We start from the raw sequence: 22,141 nt of genomic DNA, 5'->3' as shown, positions 1-22,141 counted from the left end.
TACAGAAATAATCTAGGGACTAACAACTATCACTACAAAACTTAGAAGGGAGGTTTGCCAATGTCATCTCATTTTCCTGAGTGTAAGAATCTTTTGTCCTACAAACTTAGAGGTGGTAACAGTGACCTGACCTGATATGTAACAGAATCCAATGCAGTTCCAATCCTGGTATCCACGTCCTTCAGCAATTCCCTGAACTTCTATAGGTAGGTAATTTCTAGTGTCAGACAGAGATTAATTTTTGACAGTTTTAGGTCATTTTGATCATCCAATGATAAATCCAGCAATGCCTATAACCTCAATCAAAGGCTAATAACCTCAAAATCCAGCGATGCCCATAACCTCATTAAAGGCTACAAACTTTCTTTTCATTCCTTTTTTTAAAACAAAGCCTGATCTGGTAGAAGAGCCTTTTCAAATCAAACACCTTCAATACTAAACCTCTTATCCCAGAACTTCTCTCAACCTAATAGCAGGACAGGGTAAGACAAAGCTAAAGAGTTTACATTTCCTTCAGATACTTAGCAAATCTGCAAAAATCTCTTTCCTTTTCAAAGTCTCCTTCCCATTTTGACCCCGATTTAGAAGTGAGGAGTGGGAATATGAAGAAATGTGAAGGTAACAATTTTCTTTACCCACTTGTTAAAATATTTATGTACCAGTTAACTAGCCAGCTAACATGGAAGGGGTATAAAGACCCAATCTCTGCCTCAAAGACCTACTATCTAGCAGAGGGAGAGGGAAATGCTACCAAATACGGGCACTAAGATTTTAGACTGCTATGACAGAAGATGTAACAAAGGACAGTAGGAGAACAAAAATAAGTGGTTAAATCTACCTGGTGGTGGAGTATGTCAGGAAAGACTTCTTCAGGTTGGCAATTTGGCTTCAATCTAGGCAAATAATGAATGGGGCCAGGTGGAGTAAAGAAGGGGACCACAGACAAGAGGAGGTGTGTAAAGACAGACAGAGAGCATGGTATCATAGACACTATAAAAATGAGGAAGTGCCAAGAGAGTGGACAAAAGTTTCAAATGGCAAGATTAAATATGATGAAAGAGTTCCCTGGATTTGGGAAATGGGAGATTATCCCTGAACTTTGCTAGAGAGCCATTTCAATGGAGTAGCAGGTCAGAAGTCTGGCTGCTGTGAATTTAAAGGAATGAAAAGAATAAAGAAAAATATTTTAGAGTAAACAAAAGACAACAAAAAAGGTGATGACAAGTTTACAGTACTTCTTGGAGCCATTTGCCTTTTTACTTTCAAGCATATTAGTTCAGGTATGACAAGGGTTACATAGGATTTACATTTCTATGAGAAAATGACTCCCAACTGCCATCTTAAACACTTAACAACAAGTTTTTAAATACGATCCATTCTTAATTTAAAGGCTGCCTATATTATTTCAAACAATACAGGCAGCCTTTTAAATATGTGTTTAATAATTATTAAATGTGTTCATTATTAAACATGTTTATTAAACATGTTACTATATGTTTAAATACTAAATGTTATTTTAAATATAAAATCAACATTTCTACAGATTTACTCTGCCGTCACTAACTTTTCTTTCATATCCTTCAAAATAAATAACACCTGTAATTGTTTATAGTAGAAAAGGTGCTTTATTTTACATATCATTGGTACACAATACATAAAACTGCCTAAAATCAGTCTTGGAAAATACAACAGTCAGTCAGTTACACCTTAAAGGGTCAAAGACCAAGCCTATTTTGGAATCTACTTCATTTATGATCAAATGACTACAATTTTAAATACTAATAATCTCTTCAAATCCAATGTTACAAATGATTTTTATGTTACAAGGGCTGTAATTTTTTTTAAATAAAAATATCTTTAACTATAGTAGACCTTATTTCTAATCAGAATGAATCTTTGCTAGTCTACAAGTCTTTGACATAATAGATCAACAGTTTCACCTTCCTATAGATAACTGTATTTATGTAATTGAGTAATGAGGCAGGGGTCCTTCATACATGCAATCAGATTATTTCAATTAAAAAATGCAGATAAAATTGAGTTTATATATACCCTATGTCTAATTAAGTTGACGAAGAAGTTTATTAAACTAAAATGAAGCCAATATGATATTTTAGAAAACATAATTCTGAGAGCATGCAGCATCAAAAATATTTTTACTACTTATGAGAGCCAGAGTTGCAGAACACGGAAGAGGGCTGGCACAAAGGCTTGTTACATCTGAATTGCTTATCCAACTTGGAAGAATAAAAAAAGTAATTTAACTCAGTGCAAATCCTATGAAAAATATCTGCATGATTTAGCCTACTGCTACACAAAGGGATCTTCACTTAGAAAATGTGCAAATCATAAGAAGCTAAATGTACTTCTCTTACTGTTTACTCCAATTCAGTCTATTCATTGACACACACAGCTCTAAGATCTCTTAACTATCAATTTTGTCAAAGCCACAGATATTTCTTAATGGCATTTTTCAGTCACCAATCCCTTATCACAGAGATGAGTATGACTGGTGCTTAAGGTACAAATGCCAAAAAAAAAGAATCAGGGCTAATTCTCAAGGCAAAAACATTTATAATTTTAACAAATCCCTCGCTATAGAAAGACTTCTCTTCCCTCTAAAAGTAAGTCATTGTTAGAACCACAGGCTCAGAATCACCTCCTGGTTCAGAACAGTGGAGGCTTTTAAGCAAAGTAAACTGAATCAAATACTAAATAGGTATAAATGTGCATACTCAAAAAAATATTCTATCCTTTGCTTAAAATCAACTTATTCCTTGTCATTAGAAGAAGTGCTTCAAGATGCATGTTGTTAATTAATGCAGAGAAGAAGGGGTTAAAAGCCAAACTTTTCCTATTAAAGCAACAGATCTTTAAAATAATTGGGCTTGAAACATACACTTTTAGTATAACTTTCCATTCTTATTCTTTTTATAATTAAGTATACACATATACACGACAAACCCTAATATTTAATATGTGCAAAATTGCTTATCATGTATTTTAACTTTGGTTAAGTATTTGTTTAGCCAATATCAGAAACATTACAGAAGCTAGACAAATGATTACAAACATAATAATGAGGTAAGTTAAAATTCTACTAGTGCAAAAAGCAAGCATATGCCAAAAGCAAAGCATATGAATTAAAAAAATGCAGAATGAAGCTCTCACCAAGGGTGTTGCTGGGATAACAAACCAGAGAAGCTCCTTGTAAACATTGTAAATTACACATTTAAAGAGTAAAGATTCATACAGCCACAAAAAGGTATTCTAACAACACCATAGTAGTGCATTTATTTTATCTTTAGAGTTTGGAAACCACTCATCATGTGTCTAACAATTTGCATATTTTCTTCAAGAGAAACTTAATTAATGAGACACATTAATTACAAATACTGTAGTATAAAAATCCCAGTTCTTTACAAAAATTATATATTAAAATATTCTATACACTTTAAATTAGTAACTGGAACACACATATATATCAATTCTGCACAATTAAATCCATCTTTGCTAGGGGGGTATTATACATGAAATTTGAGGACATAGCTACTCAGTCAACCTAAACTGGCATAAGGTTATATGGCATTAAAAAAAGATAGAACTGTTCCCCTGCAGTTACTGAAGCTCTTAGTTTGAAATATCTTTTCTGCAATTATTGCTCTGTATATTAATTCCAGATTTAAATAGGCAGTGGAACCATGAAATTCCTAAAGGTTTAAAACAAGTTACCTATAGCAGAGTGTTTATAATGCCTATCTGTAACTTTAAGGTTGTAATGGAACCTGAGTTAGCTGTCTAATGCTTATATTTTCATAGTAAAAAAGTTTATACAATTTCAAGGTAAAAACAATGCAAAAATAAAACATTTAGAGCATTTACAAAAATGTTACAAATGTTTAAAACACTATTTTAAAACTTGTGTCCTGTTAAGGTGCCTGTTTCTTTCTGCAATGGGAGGATATATACTTTAATTTTGAATTTTCAATTATGAAGATTTTAATTTTAGCAAAAGTAAAATCAGAGCCATTAAGACAGATGAAAATGTTCAGGGATATACTTCTACTAAAAACACAAAACTTTAGTGCTGAAAGTGACCTTAAAGGTAAACTGTTTTAACTCCCTCATCTGTTATGAGAAAAATGACGGCCAGATAAGTGCTTTGGCCAAAAATATATTCAAATATATTGGCGTGGTAGGAATCAAGAAAACTCAAACTTGCCTCCTTCTTTTTTAATTTCTTAAGCTCTGTGCTAACTGTAAACAAAGAAAGGAATCAAACGACTACTGGAATTATTATAGTATCACACATATTATCCAAAAGAAGATAGTTGTTAGAGGAACACTGCTCATATAGAAGATAGAGGGAGTACTCAAAGATGGGACATTTACATTATAGAGAACATTTACTATATAAGACAGCATAGCATACAACAGCCAGTTACTAGAATCATCTCAATAACTCTAGGATGACTGGGTTACATAGCCTTTATAAAAGATATTGGGGTAATAAAGCTTTCTAGATTTCATCTTAATTTCACTGTTTTTCTTTATAAAAGAGCTATATCTGTAAGGAAAAACTCATATACTAATTTTCAGAAAGTCTTTGCTTCTTTTCTTTTATTTGGATCTAGAATTCAGCAAATACATTTTACGAACAATTTACAAACTAAAGTTCATAACTGCTGGAAATACAGTCAGAGAATACTCTTTTAAATGACAAATCTTCGTAACCAGTTACTAATAAATAATCATCATCACAATAGATAGTTTCAGTAAAAAAAAAAATTCAATTTAAAGGTGCTTTCTTATTGTTACCTTGAAGCCACCGAACTTGTGTAGCTGGTCCATATCCCTTTTCATTCTTTGCTGATATCCTGAACACAATGGCAGGCCTGGATGTATAATCAATATGTGCATTTGCAAGTTGCCCAGCAGTTACTATACATGATGTCTTAAGACCACAATAAATCCTCATGAACACAAGTTGATTTGGATTATCTTGTATCTGTGATGTGCGGATAGCCAAGTAGGCCGAATATTCCAAAATATTTCCAGAAGGTGAAGTTGGAGGTTCCCAGGAAAGGTGGATACCTTCAACATTCTTGACGAGTGGGGGAAAAAACAGGTTAAAGATTCTTAAGTTTCCTCTGTTATCATTTATTATGTTGAGTCTATCTTTAGACTACAAAATGCTCATTTTTTCTAAAGTAATTGCATTAGATATTAGATCCTTTATTGTTGGTTTTTTAAAATCTATCTCATTTGGATCTACAATGTTTAATTCATGCTTGCTTTTCAAAAAAGCATTTTACAGATAAGGAAACTGAGTCTAAGAGAGATTAAACACAACTAGGCTTAAATGTCTGCCTGTAATATCCCAAAACAGGGATTTTTCTTTCCTAAATACAGATCTTTTCTTCTCTAGGGAGTAGGATAAAACATAATCCAGTTTTGAATGTTCTATTAAAATTCTCCAGCCAAATGTTTTTGTTCCATAATAACAAGAACAAATTTAGAAGCATACCAGATTTCTCTGCCTTTCTGTGATTTGGATGCTGTAATTTTGCTTGAAATCACATGGATACATAGAGGGGGACAATATACACTGGGGCCTATCGGAGAGTGGAGGGCAGGAGGAGGGAGAAGATCAGGAAAAATAACTAATGGGTACTAGGCTAAATACCTGGATGATGAAATAATGTGCACAACAAACTTCCATGACACTCATTTACCTTTGTAACAAACCTGCACATGTACGCCTGAACTTAAAAGTTAAAAAAATGATGGATTAGCAAAAGTTACTTTTTAAACTTTTAATCCATCCTTTTAGATATCTCTCATTTCATTAGATGTGAACAAGAATTTCTAAACTGACAGTTTACTTCACATATTAAGTTTCAAATAATTTAAAATCACCAACAAGTCTTGACCCGATGTCTTACCTTTGAAATTCTGACTGCAGAAGGAGCTCCAGGAAAACCAGGAATACAAGTTTTAAATTCACTGATTTTGCTGAAAGGACCTATCCCACAACCATTGATTGCAGCAACCCTGAATCTGTATCCTGTGCCTGGAACAAGATCTTGTTTCTTAAGCAAGCTGTAATCAGGTACATCTGCATTTCCTACCTAAAATGTAGTATATACAAAAGTCAAAGAAAAGATACAACTAATATTGTTAACATTTTAAAATTATTCAATTTTTATTCAACAAAAAAACTTTCAAAGAATAAATTGCAAAATAAATAAATAAATAAATTGTATTTTAAGGTCTGGTTCACATTTATCTCCTTCTCTCTCACATAGAATGAACCCTCCAACAGAGAAGCAACTAAGTCCATAAATCTGTGATCCTTATCCAGAGGGAGCACTCTTTCCACTTGAGAATCACTGATTATACAGAGAAATGTAAGAGCATTCTGCGCGTGAATAATGTGAAAGTAGAAAAAAGCTGACAACCAGTATAAACAAAGTAACAATTATCCCATCATCATGTAAATTTATCTTGAAGCAGCAAGCAATCTCAGAAGATATGCTGTCAAATAATAGTCTGGCCAGGAACAATATCCTTTAGAAACAGGCAGGCAAGATTGACAGAAAAGGAGTGACTAGCAAGTAGTACAGAGTGTTTTAAAAAATCATTAGATTATATACTCTAGGTAGGAAGATAATAGCATTCACAACTTTCAATTTTTACATATTCTCCCTAACTCTCCCAGTTAGAGTGCCAATGCGTTACCCTACTTTAAGGGAGCTATGTCATCTCTATTTTACAGATAAGGAAACTAAGTCAAGGAGAGATTAAACAAGTTGACTTTCCAAGATCACACTACTGAATACTGGGACTAGTAACTGATTCAAAACTAAGTTTACCTGCTCTAAATTTTAGGCGATTTTTTTTCTTTTAGGAAAAATCAGATAGCTACTAGGCCCTTAGACACAGACATGTCTTTATATATGAAATCCAACTACAGTGAGAAATTTCAGTGGCCATAATACTAATTATTAACTAGAATTTCTATTTTTGTCAAGAATTAGAAAAATTCTATATGAAAAAGAGGGATGGATACAAGGAGTAATAGTAGCGAAACATATATATATGTTATAATCCCCATTTGTGCATATCTTCAGGAGATTCAAAATGAACATCTATTTCCTTGGCAATTCTCTCTTAGAAATTCTCCATTTCATAATTTTGTTTTTGAGGGGATGGCATCTCACTCTGTCATCCAGGCTGGAGTGCAATGGCCTGAACATGGCTCACTATAGCCTTGACCTCCTGGCTCAAGTGAGCCTCCCACCTCAGCCTCCCAAGTAGTTGGGAGCAGAGGCACATACCATGCCTCTGATTATTTTTTGTAAGACAGGATCTAGCCATGTTGCCCAGGCTGGTCTTGAACTCCTGGGCTCAAGCTCCTCCCACCTTGGCCTTCCAAAGTACTGGGATTACCAGCATGAGTCACTGCACCTGGCCTTCACACACACAAAAAACTTCAATGTGCTTTGGACCTGTTATCTATTTAATAATTCTTAGAAGGTTAAATGTCTAATTTACATATACGTATATATATAAAATATCTTTTTACGGGGTTTCTGAATTAAGGGAATATTAGATTGTATTTAATAGCATATCAGGGCTTTTAGATTTTTTAAAATTGTAAAATCATGAATAAATTTTTTTTTTCAATAGGAAAAAAACAGTTCCATTCTCTAGACATACTGGTTAACAAAATTAAGAGATATTTCAAAAAACTCTTATCTGTGCTAGTCAGACTAGATTATTTATGACTCAAAACCCAGCTCATTGGCTGGGTATAGTGGCTCATAGCTGTAATCCCAGCACTCTGGGAAGCTTAGGCAGAAGGATCACTTGAGCCCAGGAGTTCCAGACCAACCTGGGCAACATGGCAAAACCCAGTCTCTACAAAAATTAGCTGGTCAGGGTGGCTTGTCCCTGTAGTCCTAGCTACTCGGGAAGCAGAGGTGTGAGGATCCCTTAAGCCCAGGAGGTTGAGGCTGCAGTGAGCTCTGATCACACCACTGCACTCCAGCCTGGGTGACAGAGCAAGACCCTATCTCAAACAAACAACCCACCCTCCAGCTCAGTGACTGTGAAAGTTTTTTTTTTTTTTTTTTTTTTTTAATTGAGAGATAGGTATTGTTATGTTGAAAGGCTGGAACACAGTGGCTATTCACAGGTGCAATCTTATTACACTGTAGCTTCAAACTCCTGAGCTCAAGCAATCCTCCTGACTTAGCCTCCTGAGTAGCTGGGACTGCAGGCATGCTCCACCACACCTGGTTCTAAGATTTTTTAAATGACATCCTTGCGATGTAGTCTACACAAAGGGCCTTAACAAAGAATACAACGTAACTTGGTGATATGATTTGATCTGTGTTCCCACCAAATCTCACGTAGAATTGTAATCCCTAGTGTTGGTGGTAGGACCTGGCGGGAGGTGACTGGATTGTAGGGGCAGAGATCTCATGAATGGTTTAGCACCATCCCCCCTTAGTATTATATAGTGAGTTCTCATAAGATCTGGTTTAAAAGTGTGTGGCACCTCTCCACCCTAACCCACTGCTCCTGTTCCAGCCATGTAAGAAATGCCTACTTTCCTTCACCTTCTGCCATGATTGGAAATTTCCTGAGGCCTCCCCAGAAGCTGAGCAGATGCCAGCATCATGCTTCCTGTATAGCCTACGGAACCTTGGGCCAATTAAACCTCTTTTCTTTGTAAATTATCCAGTCTCAGGTATTTCTTTACAGCAATGTGAGAACAGCCTAATACATTTGGTGTATAGAATTCACAATTATATAGATTGTAGATGGATCCCAATTTTATTCATTCAAGTGACCAGAATCAGGGTTCTAAAAAAAAAAAAAAAAACTCATTCTCAATTATTTTTATTTTTTCCTTTCCCTTTCTAAGTTTTTGGTAGAGAAAGATCTCATCCTTGAGGTTTATAATTCACAAGGTAGAAAATATATCAATACCTACCTTTGAGATGCTTTGCTTCCCTTTTGGCAGCAAATAAAACTGGCTCACCAAAGCTGTATTATTTTTAAAAATTCCCACATCACACCATTGTCGTTCTCCTCCTTTCATTGTGGCCACTGGATTTGAAGGAGTCTCTTTCTAATTACAGAGAAAGAAAAATTTATGAAGACTCTTATTGAATATATGAAAAATTTCAATATTTAATAAGTTCATGCAGTGATCTACAAGTACGTATTTGGATAAACACCACAACATTAACAACTCATAAGTAAATAAAGTCTTAACAGATTAGGTCAACTGACAGTGAAACAGGGATGCCAATTCAAACACAGGAGTGACAGGCATTCTCCAAGTCAGTAGCTCTGTACTATCAACCTAGCTGGAGTTAGCATGCTTTCCAATCAGTGATATGTTAAAATGCCAGCTATTTTATAGAACATTGTCATTTCAGAGACTGTCTCAGAAAATGTAATTCCTTTAGTGTAACATTACAACTTGCTCCAGAAGGAGCAAATAAAAATTCATTCCAAGCTGGCTCATTTCTAGATCCAAAAACAAATAGCAAAAATTCAGTGATCTTTGCACTTGAAATACCTGTGATTCTCCAAACCTAAAAGGAGAAAAAATGTTCAAAACTAAAATGCAATTTGAATATACTTTAGTAATACTAAAGAGGAGTAGATTTTAAACAGTTTTACATTTTTTATCCTGTTTTAAAACAAATAAACTTCCTCTACCTTAAGCTACTTTTAGTGGTAAGTGAATTATACTTATCCCTGGAACTAACCTTTTAAAGCCATCTTCTTATAAATGAGACACTGTTTCCAGAAGCTCAAAACAAATGTGCACTTCAGTTATTTATTTCTGTCTTAAATATATAACAGCAGAGGTACATGCTTATAATTCACATTTTTTTTAATATTTAGGCTATCACACATGACAAAGTGAGCTAACTAGAAGTCTTTAAAGTTAAAAAAAAGTAATAGCTTTAAACTTGTTTTCATTTCTTAAAGTTGTAAAAACTCTCTCCAACAACTTTTATAAAACAACTGGCTCCAACTCAAATAACAAATACAATTCTGGCTGATGCACGGCAAAAGAGACTCAAGAAAAAAAAAATTCATTTTAGTAATCCTTCCCTGAGAAGAGTCTAAAAACACTAGGACTTAACATTCTGGAAAGATGAAAGCTAATAAAGGTAAATATATGGTCAAAATCCATAAAGTCATGATTGAAAGGAAACAAAAACTAAAGAAAATTCTTAAAGATTCTAAAAGTTAAATTTAGGTCAAATGAAAACTCTTGCTCACAGAAATAAAGTTGAAATGACTAATAAAAAAAAAACTAAAAAAAACTTCAAAAAGTATACATATGTATGTATTATCCTTATATTTATCTAATTAAGACAATCTTGGTATATTTGTAAGGCACTTTCCTGGCATTTTAAGTTTGGTGCCATGCAGGCCAAATTTGGCCTTATGTAAAACAACCAAATATCAGAGATTATTGGGCTACCCTACATTTACATCAATCCAGTATTGCAATATTCTGTTGTGTTTCTATTAAGTAGCTAGCAATACAGCCATTCAAATTTTATGTTCCGTAACACATCCTATCTTTTAACTATTAATGTAATTTACATAGATATACACATATATGTATGTATATATGCATATATACATATATACATTTCTGATTATAAAAATAACATTTCATTATAGAAAAATATAAAAAGCATAAAGAAGAAAGTAAAAATTATCTGTCCCCCACCTGGATTTTACAGTGGTTATGTGTGGGTACATGTGAGAGTATAAATGTATGAACTACATGTATTTTTTAACAAAACTGGGAACACAACACATATGCTGTTTTTTATACAGCTTTTTCACTAAAAAGTATGCTGTGAACATTTTCCTATTCAATCATTTATTTCTAAATTTATGTCGACTCATTAATGAAACCTAAGAATCTTTTAATGAAATTATTTAGAAGTTGCTCAGCATTTAAAAGTACATAATCATGTGTAAACATGCATCATCACCAGGTCATGTACTTACAAAAAACGGTGTTGTGGTAGCATGCGTCTCTACACGGCTGATCTTCGTTGCAGGCAGTGCATATTCATCAACTAAAAATTAAACAATCAGATAAGACCTACATAATCACTTATCAGACAGATACATTAAAATATAATTTTAAAATATATATTTAACACTCCCAATCTGTAAACTTAAAAATGGCTAAGACAGCAACTTTTATGTTATGTGCATTTTATCACAATAAAAAAAAGCTGGAAGGTATTATGCTATTATTTACAATAAGTAGTAATATTGACCCTTTAACTCAAAATAATTCATATACTTCATTTTTCAAGGGTTTGATGACTAGCTAGAACTTCAGAGAATGTTTACTGAAGATGCAATACAATTCCCATTATAAAATAAGAATTTGTCAAATTAGAAATCAAGCAAGTTAGAAGAATTGTTAATACACAGTCTAGAACTAACCTTGTCTAAAAAAAAACTTTGCTAAATTTATTCACAGTAGAAAAGACACATTCTGACTGTATTTCAATAGTGTACACTAGTCTAAATATTTTATGCAAAGAATATTTTATAAAATAATTTTAACTGAAATGTTTTATCTGTTTACACATGATTCATTCCAAGATGAAATGCAACTCCCATCTAAGACAAGTAAGTCTGATGAATTTATATACATAAATGGTTCAAAATACAGTATGTGAAACACATTTCAAACCTTCAGATTTGGTACTGAATGTTGTTAGTGAAGTTTCATCTTTAACAACTGCCCCATTTGTACTGGATGATTCAGTTTTAATGGTCTGCTGGGTTACCATAATTTGTGTGCTGGAAACAGTACTGGATACAGAAGTTTCAGGAATTACTGTTCTTACATCCAGGCAACTACTTAGAACACCTACATTTGCTGAAGAGTGAGGACCTAAAATAAAAGGGAAAAGGTAATTATTAATACGATATCTGCAGATAGTTGTTGTGTCTTATAGTTCTTGTCATATGATTCTTTGTACTTTCAGTTTTAAAATCATACATAAGGACCACAAATGGCATTAGTATGAATTAACTATTAGGCATAAAATGTTTAGAAAAATAGTGCATTATATCCATAATGGATATCTAACTTTTTACCTTCCTCGTTCATTGTAAACATTGAACCATTGGTCTCAACTTTCCACTAAATCATAAATCCAATGGCTTTGCCCTTCATTCCAGGAAAAAAATATTAGAGGTCATTAGGCTTGAATTATCTTAATTTTCTGCCTTCTCTGGCCACAAACTGGAATTGTACTAATAATTGTGCTCATCCTCCGTGTCTTCTTTTCCATTGCAGAAGATATGCTGACCTCTCTCCTAAAAAATCCGAATGTATTTTCCCGTATTCTTGGTCCCATTCCTTCCCTTGTGTGTTGGGACCTTCATTCATCAATCATTTCTCTCTCTTCAGGATTTTCAGATTCTTTGCCAGCAGTTTTTGGCCCTTGGCCCATAAACATCACCAAATCTCTGAAGCAAACAACACACCTCTTTGTTTACCCAACAATTTCCACCAATTATCCTCTCCCCTTACTAATTTCCTTCAGAGCAGTTAATACTTCCTTGATCTCCCCAAAATTTGGTTTCTAGCACACTACTCTAATAAAATAGTTCTGGCAAACATCAATATTTCTAGGGGATATTTTAAAATTTTCATTTACTTGACTTTTCTGCAATGTAAACAATGCTGACCACATACTCCTTTTTGAAGCTGTTTTTTTTTTCTATGACATATAGTTCACTCATTCCACAACAGTGAAGTCTACCATGTATGAGGCATTGTATTTGTTTTTATAATGGTGAAATAAGGCAGGCATGGATCATGCCTCATGAACTTAACCCTTCTTCTTGTCGCCCTTTACATATTTTTCTGTGCGTTAAATACCATTCACAAATCCATACATATGTCCAGGCATGGTACCAGAGGCTAGGAATCTAGCAGTGAACAAGTCAATTGAGATTCTTGCTCTTTTGGAGATTACATTTAAATACTCTAAATTTCTAAATTTATATTTCTAGCCTAGTACTACTGCCTTCTACCTAAGTATCCAATTGTCCATTAGAAATCTTTACCAGTATATTCCTGAAGTGCCTCAAAAACAGAGTTCAAATTTGAACCTATCTTTTCCAAAATCTGTTCTTGCTCCTGTATTTTCTAACTTGATAAAGATATCATTATCTTCATGAAGAGTATCATTGATGAAGAGTATCATTATTTATTCTGATGAAGATGAAGAGTATCATTGGTGAAGACTATCATTATCTATTCTGAGGAAGAGTATCACTGATTAAGAGTATCATTATCTATTCTCACGGCCAACCCAAAAAACTGGGAGTCATATTCAACTCATTTTTATTTCTCATATACAACCAGTTGTCAAGTCTTATAGATGACACCTTCTAAAAGTCTTTTAAATGATGAATTCTCTTCTTTCCATTTCAGACACTGCTTTAGTCTCTATGTATCTCCTGGAGTCAGCCACTGCTTTAGTCTCTATGTATCTTCTTGAATCCTAAAAGAATCCCTAACAAGTCTCCTAATCATTTCCAATTATAGTTCTTCCTGATGGTGAGGCTATTTTTTTTTTTAATTTTATTGCGTTTTAGGTTTTGGGGTACATGTAAAGAACATGCAAGATTGTTGCATAGGCACACACGTGGCAGTGTGATCTGCTGCCTTTCTCCCCATCACCCACATCTAGCACTTCGGTGAGGCTATTTTTTTTAAAAAAAAAAACAAAAAAACCTTGCCTCATTTAAATTCCATAGCTCATAACTAATCATTACTATTCAGGTAACTGCTTACTTAGTATTTTAGCATCATTCTAACCAGGTTGAATATGGTAGTTTCTTGCTATTAGGAAAATTGATCAAAACTGTACAACATTTACTTTTTCAATGGCTATTAAATTCCCTACTGATTTTATAAAAAGCTTTAGTTTAAAATGTCAGTCATATACCTTCATTTTTCCTTAGCATATCCACCACACAACTATTATGATTAGAAGCATTAGATGCCAAGGATGGATATAAAATGGCATTGGAATCCGTCAGTGCTTTAAAGTCTGGTTTGTTTTTCACTGAAGTTTCTTTCATGGCTGTTTGTTCAGTTTTTGCACTGTTTACTGTATCACTGATCTATAAGAAACATAACAGATTACTGAAGTAAGCAATAGTCAATGAAATAAAAATACATGTAAAAAGCAAGCAAAAACAATTTACAATTTAAATATTTTTTATTAAAATACAAAGCACCTACAAATTACATTATTAATTTCTACAGGATTATTTGTTAATTTTATAATAGTTTTTAAGAAAACAATTTCTTTTCACTTAATCTCCATGCTCAAAAGATCAGTTTTGAAGAGGAAAGGAAGAGTATATTTGGAGGGAAAAAAATTCACATTTTTGTAGGTGGTAGCTAGTATCACAAGCAAATACAACTATAACATAGAAGATAACACAAAAGCTACTAAGTTTAATACTCTGATCAAATTTTCTTAAAAGGCAGACACGTATACTAAAAATATGATAAAAGTAAAATCCCAGCTATATGGAATCTTCAAGCAAATAAACTATTCTATAAAACTGAGTTTTCCACATAAAGATTTCATACATATACATATAATTATCCTCTATCATTATGTATTTTGGGTAAGAATCTCCTTAATTATATTTTTCTTAGCCGTCTTAAATATACTATAATAAACACATTCAAACTTTTTAAAAAAAGTATTACTATTTTTTTCTTGAGATGGAGTTTCACTCTTGTTGTCCAGGCTGGAATGCAATGGTGCAATCTCAGCTCACTGCAACTTCCACCTCCTGAGTTCAAGCGATTCTCCTGCCTCAGCCTCCTGAGTACTGGGATTACAGATGCCCACCATGACGCCTGGCGATTTTTTTGTATTTTTCGTTTAGACAGAGTTTCACCATGTTGGCCAGGCTAGTCTCAAACTCCTGACCTCAGGTGATCTACGCACCTCAGCCTCCCAAAGTGCTGAGGTTACAGTGAGCCACCACACCCAGTCTATAAAAATTATTATTATTTTTTTTTACTTTTTGAGACAGGGCCTTGCTCTGTTGTCCAAGCTGGACTGCAGTGGTGCGATCACAGCTCACTGCAGCCTCCACCTTCCAAGCAATCCTACTGCCTCAGCCTCCCAAGTAGCTGGGGCTACAGGCACACACCAGCATGCCCAGTTAATTTTTCTATTTTTTGTAGAGATGGGGTTTTGCCATGTTGTCAGGGCTGGTCTCGAACTCCTGTGCTGAAGGATCCGTCAGTCTCTCAAAATGTTGGAATTACAGGTGTGAGCCACCAACCCCAGCCACCACATTTAAAATGTTTTGACAATTCAAGTCATCAGTGTGAATATCATATTATACCTATAGGTCTACTGAACCATGAAAGTGACCTGGCTTCACTCAAATACCCTAATATTGTTGTTCTTTCCGATTACCTATTTTAATTGTTACTTTTCTGTCTCTATTTTTATTGTCAACTCATAATTTGTCATGGCTCTGAGGATACTTGTCTATCCTATGCCCTGTGCTTGCCCTTAATTGGTGGTGGTACTGTTTATAAGTGATGATAATGATAGCCACAACTGTTATGCCAGGCATTGTGGCAGGCAGTGTAATACACACACACACACACACACACACACACACATATTCATAAACTCTGGATCTTACTTAAGCTTCACAAGAATCCTATTAGTAAGATAATTTGACCCTTGTTTTATAGATGAAGTAAAATGATACTCACAGAACTTAAGCAATACACCTACAGTCAGGTAGCCAGTAAGTAACAGCTATAATTTGAATTTGGTTTATTTCATTCCAAAATCCTTATGTCTCCAATATGCTTTTTGCTTAAAATCAGATACTCAATCTAACTGGAATTTTATAAAATTAAGTATAAATAAATCCTGAGAATTTTCACTAAACATGGTAGACTAAACACATTTGCTTCAGATTTCTCCAAAACCCAAATCAAATGATAAAAAAGGAATTTTTAAAAGTATGAAGGTATAACCTTTTAAGAAAAAAAAATGGCAGAAGAGAGAATAGTGGATAAGATGTAAAACAGAAAAGCTGGAGCTAAGAGCCTTCTCCTAAGTGAAAAGTCACATGTGGCCCGTTTGTGCCCCAGGGGCCAGGGCAGTGGTGGCAGAGGTGCAAAGTACAAGAAAACACCTGTTTAAGAAGCGTTGTAGCCCTAGTTCTGCTCTCCCTGTATACCAAGCCAGAGAAATTCCTCTCCTCCATTCTAGCTGAAGATGGGAAATGGGTAGAAAGGTTGAAATGTGAATCTCTACACTCAAGTGATACAGTATCCCTCAAGTGATACAAGTATGAGAATGATACAAGTATGGGGAGAGGCGCCCATACTAAAAACAGGAATTAAGTGAAAGTCTAAATGCTGAACAGAAAGATACCTTCCCTCTAATCCCCTTACTAAGCTCCCAGAATTCTGACAGTCAGGCTCATAACCCTGAAGCAAGAGGTTGGAGAATTCTCAGAGGAAACTAATTGGTCTAAGAAAAAAGAACCACAGGAAACTGGTATTTGTTGGTCCCCTGCCCACTTACCCTTGTTAAGGTTTACTAAGTAACAAGCCACACCCACATGCATAGGCCTTCCAGGCTCTTTCTTAAAGCCTCACTTTAAACACAAAGGGACAGCCAAGCATCACTAGACACTTGATGGCAACCTCTAATGTGGAAGTCCAAGATTAAAATACATTAAAAAAAATAAAAAGGAGCTTTAAAAAAAGAACTATAACAAAGAGTGGACTAAAACTCCAAAATTTTTTAAAGCATAATTCTTTATGAATTATGAATTATAAGAGAGAAGGAAAGATATTATATTTATGAAATATGAATAGGGTGCTATAACAGAAATAAAGACTAAAATGAGGCTTTTAGAAATTCAAAATGTGACTGAATATATTTAAAAATTTAAAAATTGGATAGAGAATTTAGCATATGAAATAAATTTCTCAGGAAGCAGAATAGACAGAGATAATAGAAGATAAAAAGCAAAATCAGAGGACGAGTTTATTAAAAAAAACTGAAAAGAAATCGAGGGAAGAAATCATCAGTAATGAAGGTCATGAGTTTCCAGAACAATGGGGTCCACTGGGTGTAGCACACCAAATGAAGACATGCACTCTAAGGCACATCATTGTTGATATTTCAGAATACTGAGGATAAAAAGAAAAAAAATTAAATCATATATGAAGGATCAGGAATCCAAATGGCATCACACTTTTCAATAGCAACACCGAATGCTAAAAGACACTAGAAAAAAATGCCTATAAATTTCTGAGGGAAAATCTTCCAATATAGGATTCTATAAACCAGCCAAACAATCAGTTAAATAGGCTGAAGACATTTTCAGATATGCAAGATCTCAAAAAGTTTATCTTTCATAAGCCCACATCTCAGAGGGTGGCAACAAAATAAAGGAAAACACAGAGAAAGAGAAAGAAATAAGGTCAAGAACTATGAGCTGTAACACAGGAAAGAGGTAAATTGCTAATATGAAACAGAGGTTCGTTCTAAGGTGACAGCTGTGCAGAAGGCCTAGAGAAGAATGAGTACATGAGGACAGGGGGCTCCAGGAGGAATGGTTATAAGGGGGGATGAAAGAAACTACCTTTTATGTCCAAATATCTTGAGAAATTTTATCATTTTTTGGAAAATTTGAGTATGAATTAATGACAGACAAGAAGAAAGCTAAGCAAGTGAAAAAGTGAGGCAGTTAATGCCAGGAAAAACAAAGTTGCATGAGAAAGAAGCAATTCTCATAGCACACTGCATGGCTCACCTGCGACTATTTCACCATCATAGTATAAACATCAAGTCATAATTCAACTAAAAATACGTGAAGGATGTGGAACAGGAAAGGAGGGGATGAGGCAGAATTGTAAGAGATCATCAAATTGTCACCTTTCATTATTGAAGACAACTGACAACGGATCTAAAAGTAGATCCTTCAACAACATGACTTTGAACTGTAAGGGTTCATTTCTATGAGGATTATTTTCAATAAATACAGTTGGTTCTCCATATCTGTGGGTTCCACGTCCTCAAGCAAACACATATGGAAAATACAGTATTAGCAGGATGCAAAAACTGTGGATACAGAGGGCCGAGTTTTCACATTTGCAGGTTTCACAGGGCCAACTGATATTTCCACAAAAATATGGAGGGGTCTGAGGAGGGTGGGTCTTGGAACCAATGCCCAGTAGATACAGAAGGACAATTGTACATAGTTAGATACTGAAAGAAAGCTACAATAGTTTAAAGTAGTTGCTTCTAGTAAACAGAAATCAAGAGCAGGTAGGGAGAGGGTAGGAAACTACTGCTCTTCATCATAAGCTTTAGAGTATCATCTAAATTTGTGATATACACATACATGTATATATAGTATATGATCAATATATAACATATTAATACATAAAACATAAATATTAATCTGCTATGACAGGCTACTTACAAACTGTACTAGCTTTACTTGTAATAAGCCCTTCCTGACATACTCTAAGTATGACACAATATACTTCCTGACCTATACCTTTACTGGTCTTCAATCATACACATAACACAGAACATATGAGCCAATACCTATATCATTTTCCTTGAAGAGTCTACTGAGGTAGACAGCAGTTTACCAAATAAAAATAATGAATCTTAGTAAGCATATTCATTAGTCTCTACCAAGACCCACTGTGATGCACTTCATAAACAAGAAATAACCTCACAGGTGTTCAATTTAGTAACTGCTATTTTTCAGTAAACAAAATACATAGTAAAGAAAATATTTTATACATATTTTAAAAGTACATCTTTAAGTGTTTGTGACATTTAGAAATGGCAAAATATAGACACGTAAGTCACGAAAGTACACATTACAATAAATTAATCTGATGTCTGTGTAATGCAGCTAGGCTTCTCTTGGCCTGGTTTTCAATTCAGGCTTCTGTCACAGTGATCTGTGAAGCTTTCTTTAAAAACAGAGCTGCCTGGGCATTTTCCTAAAGATTCTGCTTCACTAGATTTGAGGAAGGGCTTGGGAATCTGTGTTTGTTTGTTTATCTCAGAGATAATTCTCATGTGCAGGCAGGGTTAAGGACCCCTCTCTTCTAGAGTAGTGGTATGTTAAAAATCTGAATAAATATTGAGAATATAACCATAAACATCCAATTACCATCATATACTTTTTTACTTACACTGTTAGGAATGATGTTATTACTGCCTTGTCTGTGAGGGTCCATCCTGACTCCTGCAGGAATTGAGAAAGGTTCAGATTGATATGCTCTTAATTAGCTTCAATAAAATATAATTAAATATTTTTTGTTACATATTAAAGGTTTAAAAAGTAGTATCTTTATCAAAGGTTTTATGTTTTCTTACTAATTTGCCAGAATTGACTGAAATCCTCTCTGGGAAATGTGCAAAATTTGTGTTTCCTTTTACTTTCCAAGTGCCATTTAGTTAAAAATACTTCTGAAAAAGCTGAGATATTTATGAAAGCAAATTAAAGCCATCTGCGGAAGTCAAGTAATATGTCAAATTAGGAAAGTACATAAAAATGAACCACAGGCTGGGCATGGTGGCTCATGCCTGTAATCCCAGCACTTTGGGAGGCTGAGGTGGGCAGTTCACAAGGTCAGGAGATCGAGACCAGCCTGGCCAATATGGTGAAACGCTATACTAAAAACACAAAAAAATTAGCTGGGCGTCATGGCACATGGCTGTAATCCCAGCTACTTGGGAGGCTGAGGCAGGAGAATTGCTTGAACCCAGGAGGTGGAGGTTGTAGTGAGCCAAGATTGCACCACTGTGCTCTAGTCTAAAAAAAAAAAAAAAAAAAAAAAAAAAAAAAAGAACTGCAGAAAACACAATCTATCCTACATGTCTATGTGTTCTACTACATCATAATGGTAAGACAGCCAAGTTTCAAAATTGAAATGCAACGTATTTAAAATTACCAGGCACAGACCTACTATCATAAAATTTCTTAAATCAAACCTAATCACAGACTTTTCTGCAGTATATATACTCGTGTGTGTTTGTGTGTGTGTATTTACTTATTTTTTTGACACAGAGTCTCACCTGTTGCCCAGGCTGGAGTGCAGTGTTATGATCTCAGTTACTGCAACCTTCATCTCCTGGGCCTCCTGGGGTCAAGCGATTCTTTTGCTTCAGCTTCCTGAGTAGCTGGGATTACAGGCATGGGCCACCATACCTGGCTAATTTTTGTATTTTTATGTGAGACAGGGTTACACCATGTTGGCCAGGCTGGTCTCAAACTCCTGACCTCAGGTGATCCACCTGCCTCAGTCTCCCAAAGTGCTGGGATTATAGGCGTGAACCACTGTGCCTGGCCTGTAGTATATATTTTTAAAAGCATGTGAGCATACATACTTTAAGCATGAAAATCATGTTACCTTGCAAATTTGGTGCTGCTGAAGAATCTGATGATGCAGTTTGGTATGGCAAGTCTGTACTCAGCTGCAAAAGATAGCCCTCAACCGTAGATACTTCATCCCATTTGACATGAAAGGAGTTGGTAGTGGCTTTGATTAGCTGTACTTGAGATGGTGCCGGTGGTTTCTCTAAAGAACAATAATGATATTATACATTTAAGTTCCAGTGTATAAATGATATGCTGATATAGTCTGTGTGGACTACAGCTTTAAATTTACTCACATAAACACAGCTACAGTAGGTCAAATAAAAGTAGTTTGGGGTTTTCATTCTATTTATTTATTTACTTCGACAAATTAATCTATAAACAAATTGATCCAGTACTAAACTAACAAACTATCTGAGTCATCAGATTTGAAAATGTGTTTAATCCTAGAAGGATTTTTTTTCTGGGTGGGGAGGGGGCTGACAGGAAGCATGCGGAGCCAAGTATTAAAGCTACATTATTTTATCTTCCTTAGAAGTTCTAATATTTTTTAATTTTATGAGCCAATTTTGCTCCAACAGCATACATGTTAGAAATTCTGTTAATGTTAGCAAAGATAACTTGGACATGATATTTTATTAAAGCATAACTTCTCTGAAGTTAATACCCCCTTATCAAGACTTGTACTACTGGCTGGGCATGGTGGTTCTACCTGTAATTCCAGCACTTTGGGAGGCCAAGGCAGGCAGATCACCTGAGGTCAGGAGTTTGAGACCAGCCTGGCCAATATGGTGAAACCCCACCTCTACTAAAAATACGAAAATTAGCCGGGCGTGGTGGCTGGTGCCTATAATCCCAGCTACTCTGGAGGCCGAGGTAGGAGAATTGCTTGAACCTGGGAGGTGGAGATTTCAGTGAGCTGAGATCACATCACTGCACTCCAGCCTTGGCAGCAGAGCAAGACTCTGTCTCAAAACAAAAAAAGCACTCATACTACCAAAACATGTAAGTGCCCTGATATAAAATATCACCATTTCCAAAACAAATACAATCATATCATAGACTCTTATAGCTGAAAAAAAGGATCTAAAATTATTTCCACAACATCCCTGTCTTTTCTTTGTATACCTACCATAACAGGAAATTCACAACTCAGAGGCAGCACATTCCATTTTTCTACAGTGACACAAGAAAATGTATTCTAGTGAATTAAAATCTCTAACTAGGGCTGGGCACGGTGGCTCACGCCTGTAATCCCAGCACTTTCAGAGGCCAAGGTAGGTGGATCACTTGAGGTCAGGAGTTTGAGACCAGCCTGGCCAACAAGGTGGAACCCTGTCTCTACTAAAAATACAAAAATTAGCCGGGCATGGTGGCACATGCCTGTAATCCCAGCTACTTGGGAGGCTGAAGCAAGAGAATCACTTGAATGCCCCCAGGAGGTAGAGAGTGCGGTTAGCCAAGTTCACATCACCGCACTTCAACCTGGGTAATACAGCGAGACTCCATCTCACCAAAAAAAAAAAAAAAAAAAAAAAAAAAAAAAAAAAAAAAAATCTCAAAGTAGGGGTCAGTAAACTGTGGCCCACCAGATCCAGCCTGTGCCTGTTTTTGTAAATAAAATTGTATTGAG

The 22,141-nt window shown here is 35.0% G+C and overlaps 1 protein-coding gene across 3 annotated transcripts in view; it reads right to left on the bottom strand.

Annotated features, from left to right (window-relative positions):
- Positions 1-1,602: 1,602 nt before the first annotated feature.
- Positions 1,603-22,141, bottom strand: part of HCFC2 (host cell factor C2) — a 39,372-nt gene continuing 18,833 nt past the window's right edge. The window contains exons 8-16 of one of the 3 annotated variants that reach the window (XR_004275589.1): positions 20,543-20,710; positions 19,322-19,374; positions 14,040-14,217; positions 11,765-11,968; positions 11,062-11,132; positions 9,792-9,835; positions 9,005-9,142; positions 5,946-6,131; positions 5,003-5,104 (exon numbers count right to left, since the gene is read on the bottom strand). Coding sequence is in view for 1 of the 3 variants with exons in the window: in XM_032299626.1 (XP_032155517.1) it covers positions 4,790-5,104; positions 5,946-6,131; positions 9,005-9,142; positions 11,062-11,132; positions 11,765-11,968; positions 14,040-14,217; positions 19,322-19,374; positions 20,543-20,710 (1,313 nt within the window). In the remaining 2 variants the exon portion in view is untranslated. Of the gene's footprint in view, positions 5,105-5,945; positions 6,132-9,004; positions 9,143-9,791; positions 9,873-11,061; positions 11,133-11,764; positions 11,969-14,039; positions 14,218-19,321; positions 19,375-20,542; positions 20,711-22,141 lie in introns of those variants that run through there. The other 2 variants (XM_032299626.1, XR_004275592.1) reach the window with 2 other exon arrangements.

This window comes from Sapajus apella, unplaced genomic scaffold (assembly GCF_009761245.1).
Source record: "Sapajus apella isolate SASKATOON/1434 unplaced genomic scaffold, GSC_monkey_1.0 scaffold2, whole genome shotgun sequence".
In the NCBI taxonomy this organism is placed as follows: Eukaryota; Metazoa; Chordata; class Mammalia; order Primates; family Cebidae; genus Sapajus; species Sapajus apella.
This window is presented reverse-complemented; position numbering and strand designations above follow the sequence as displayed.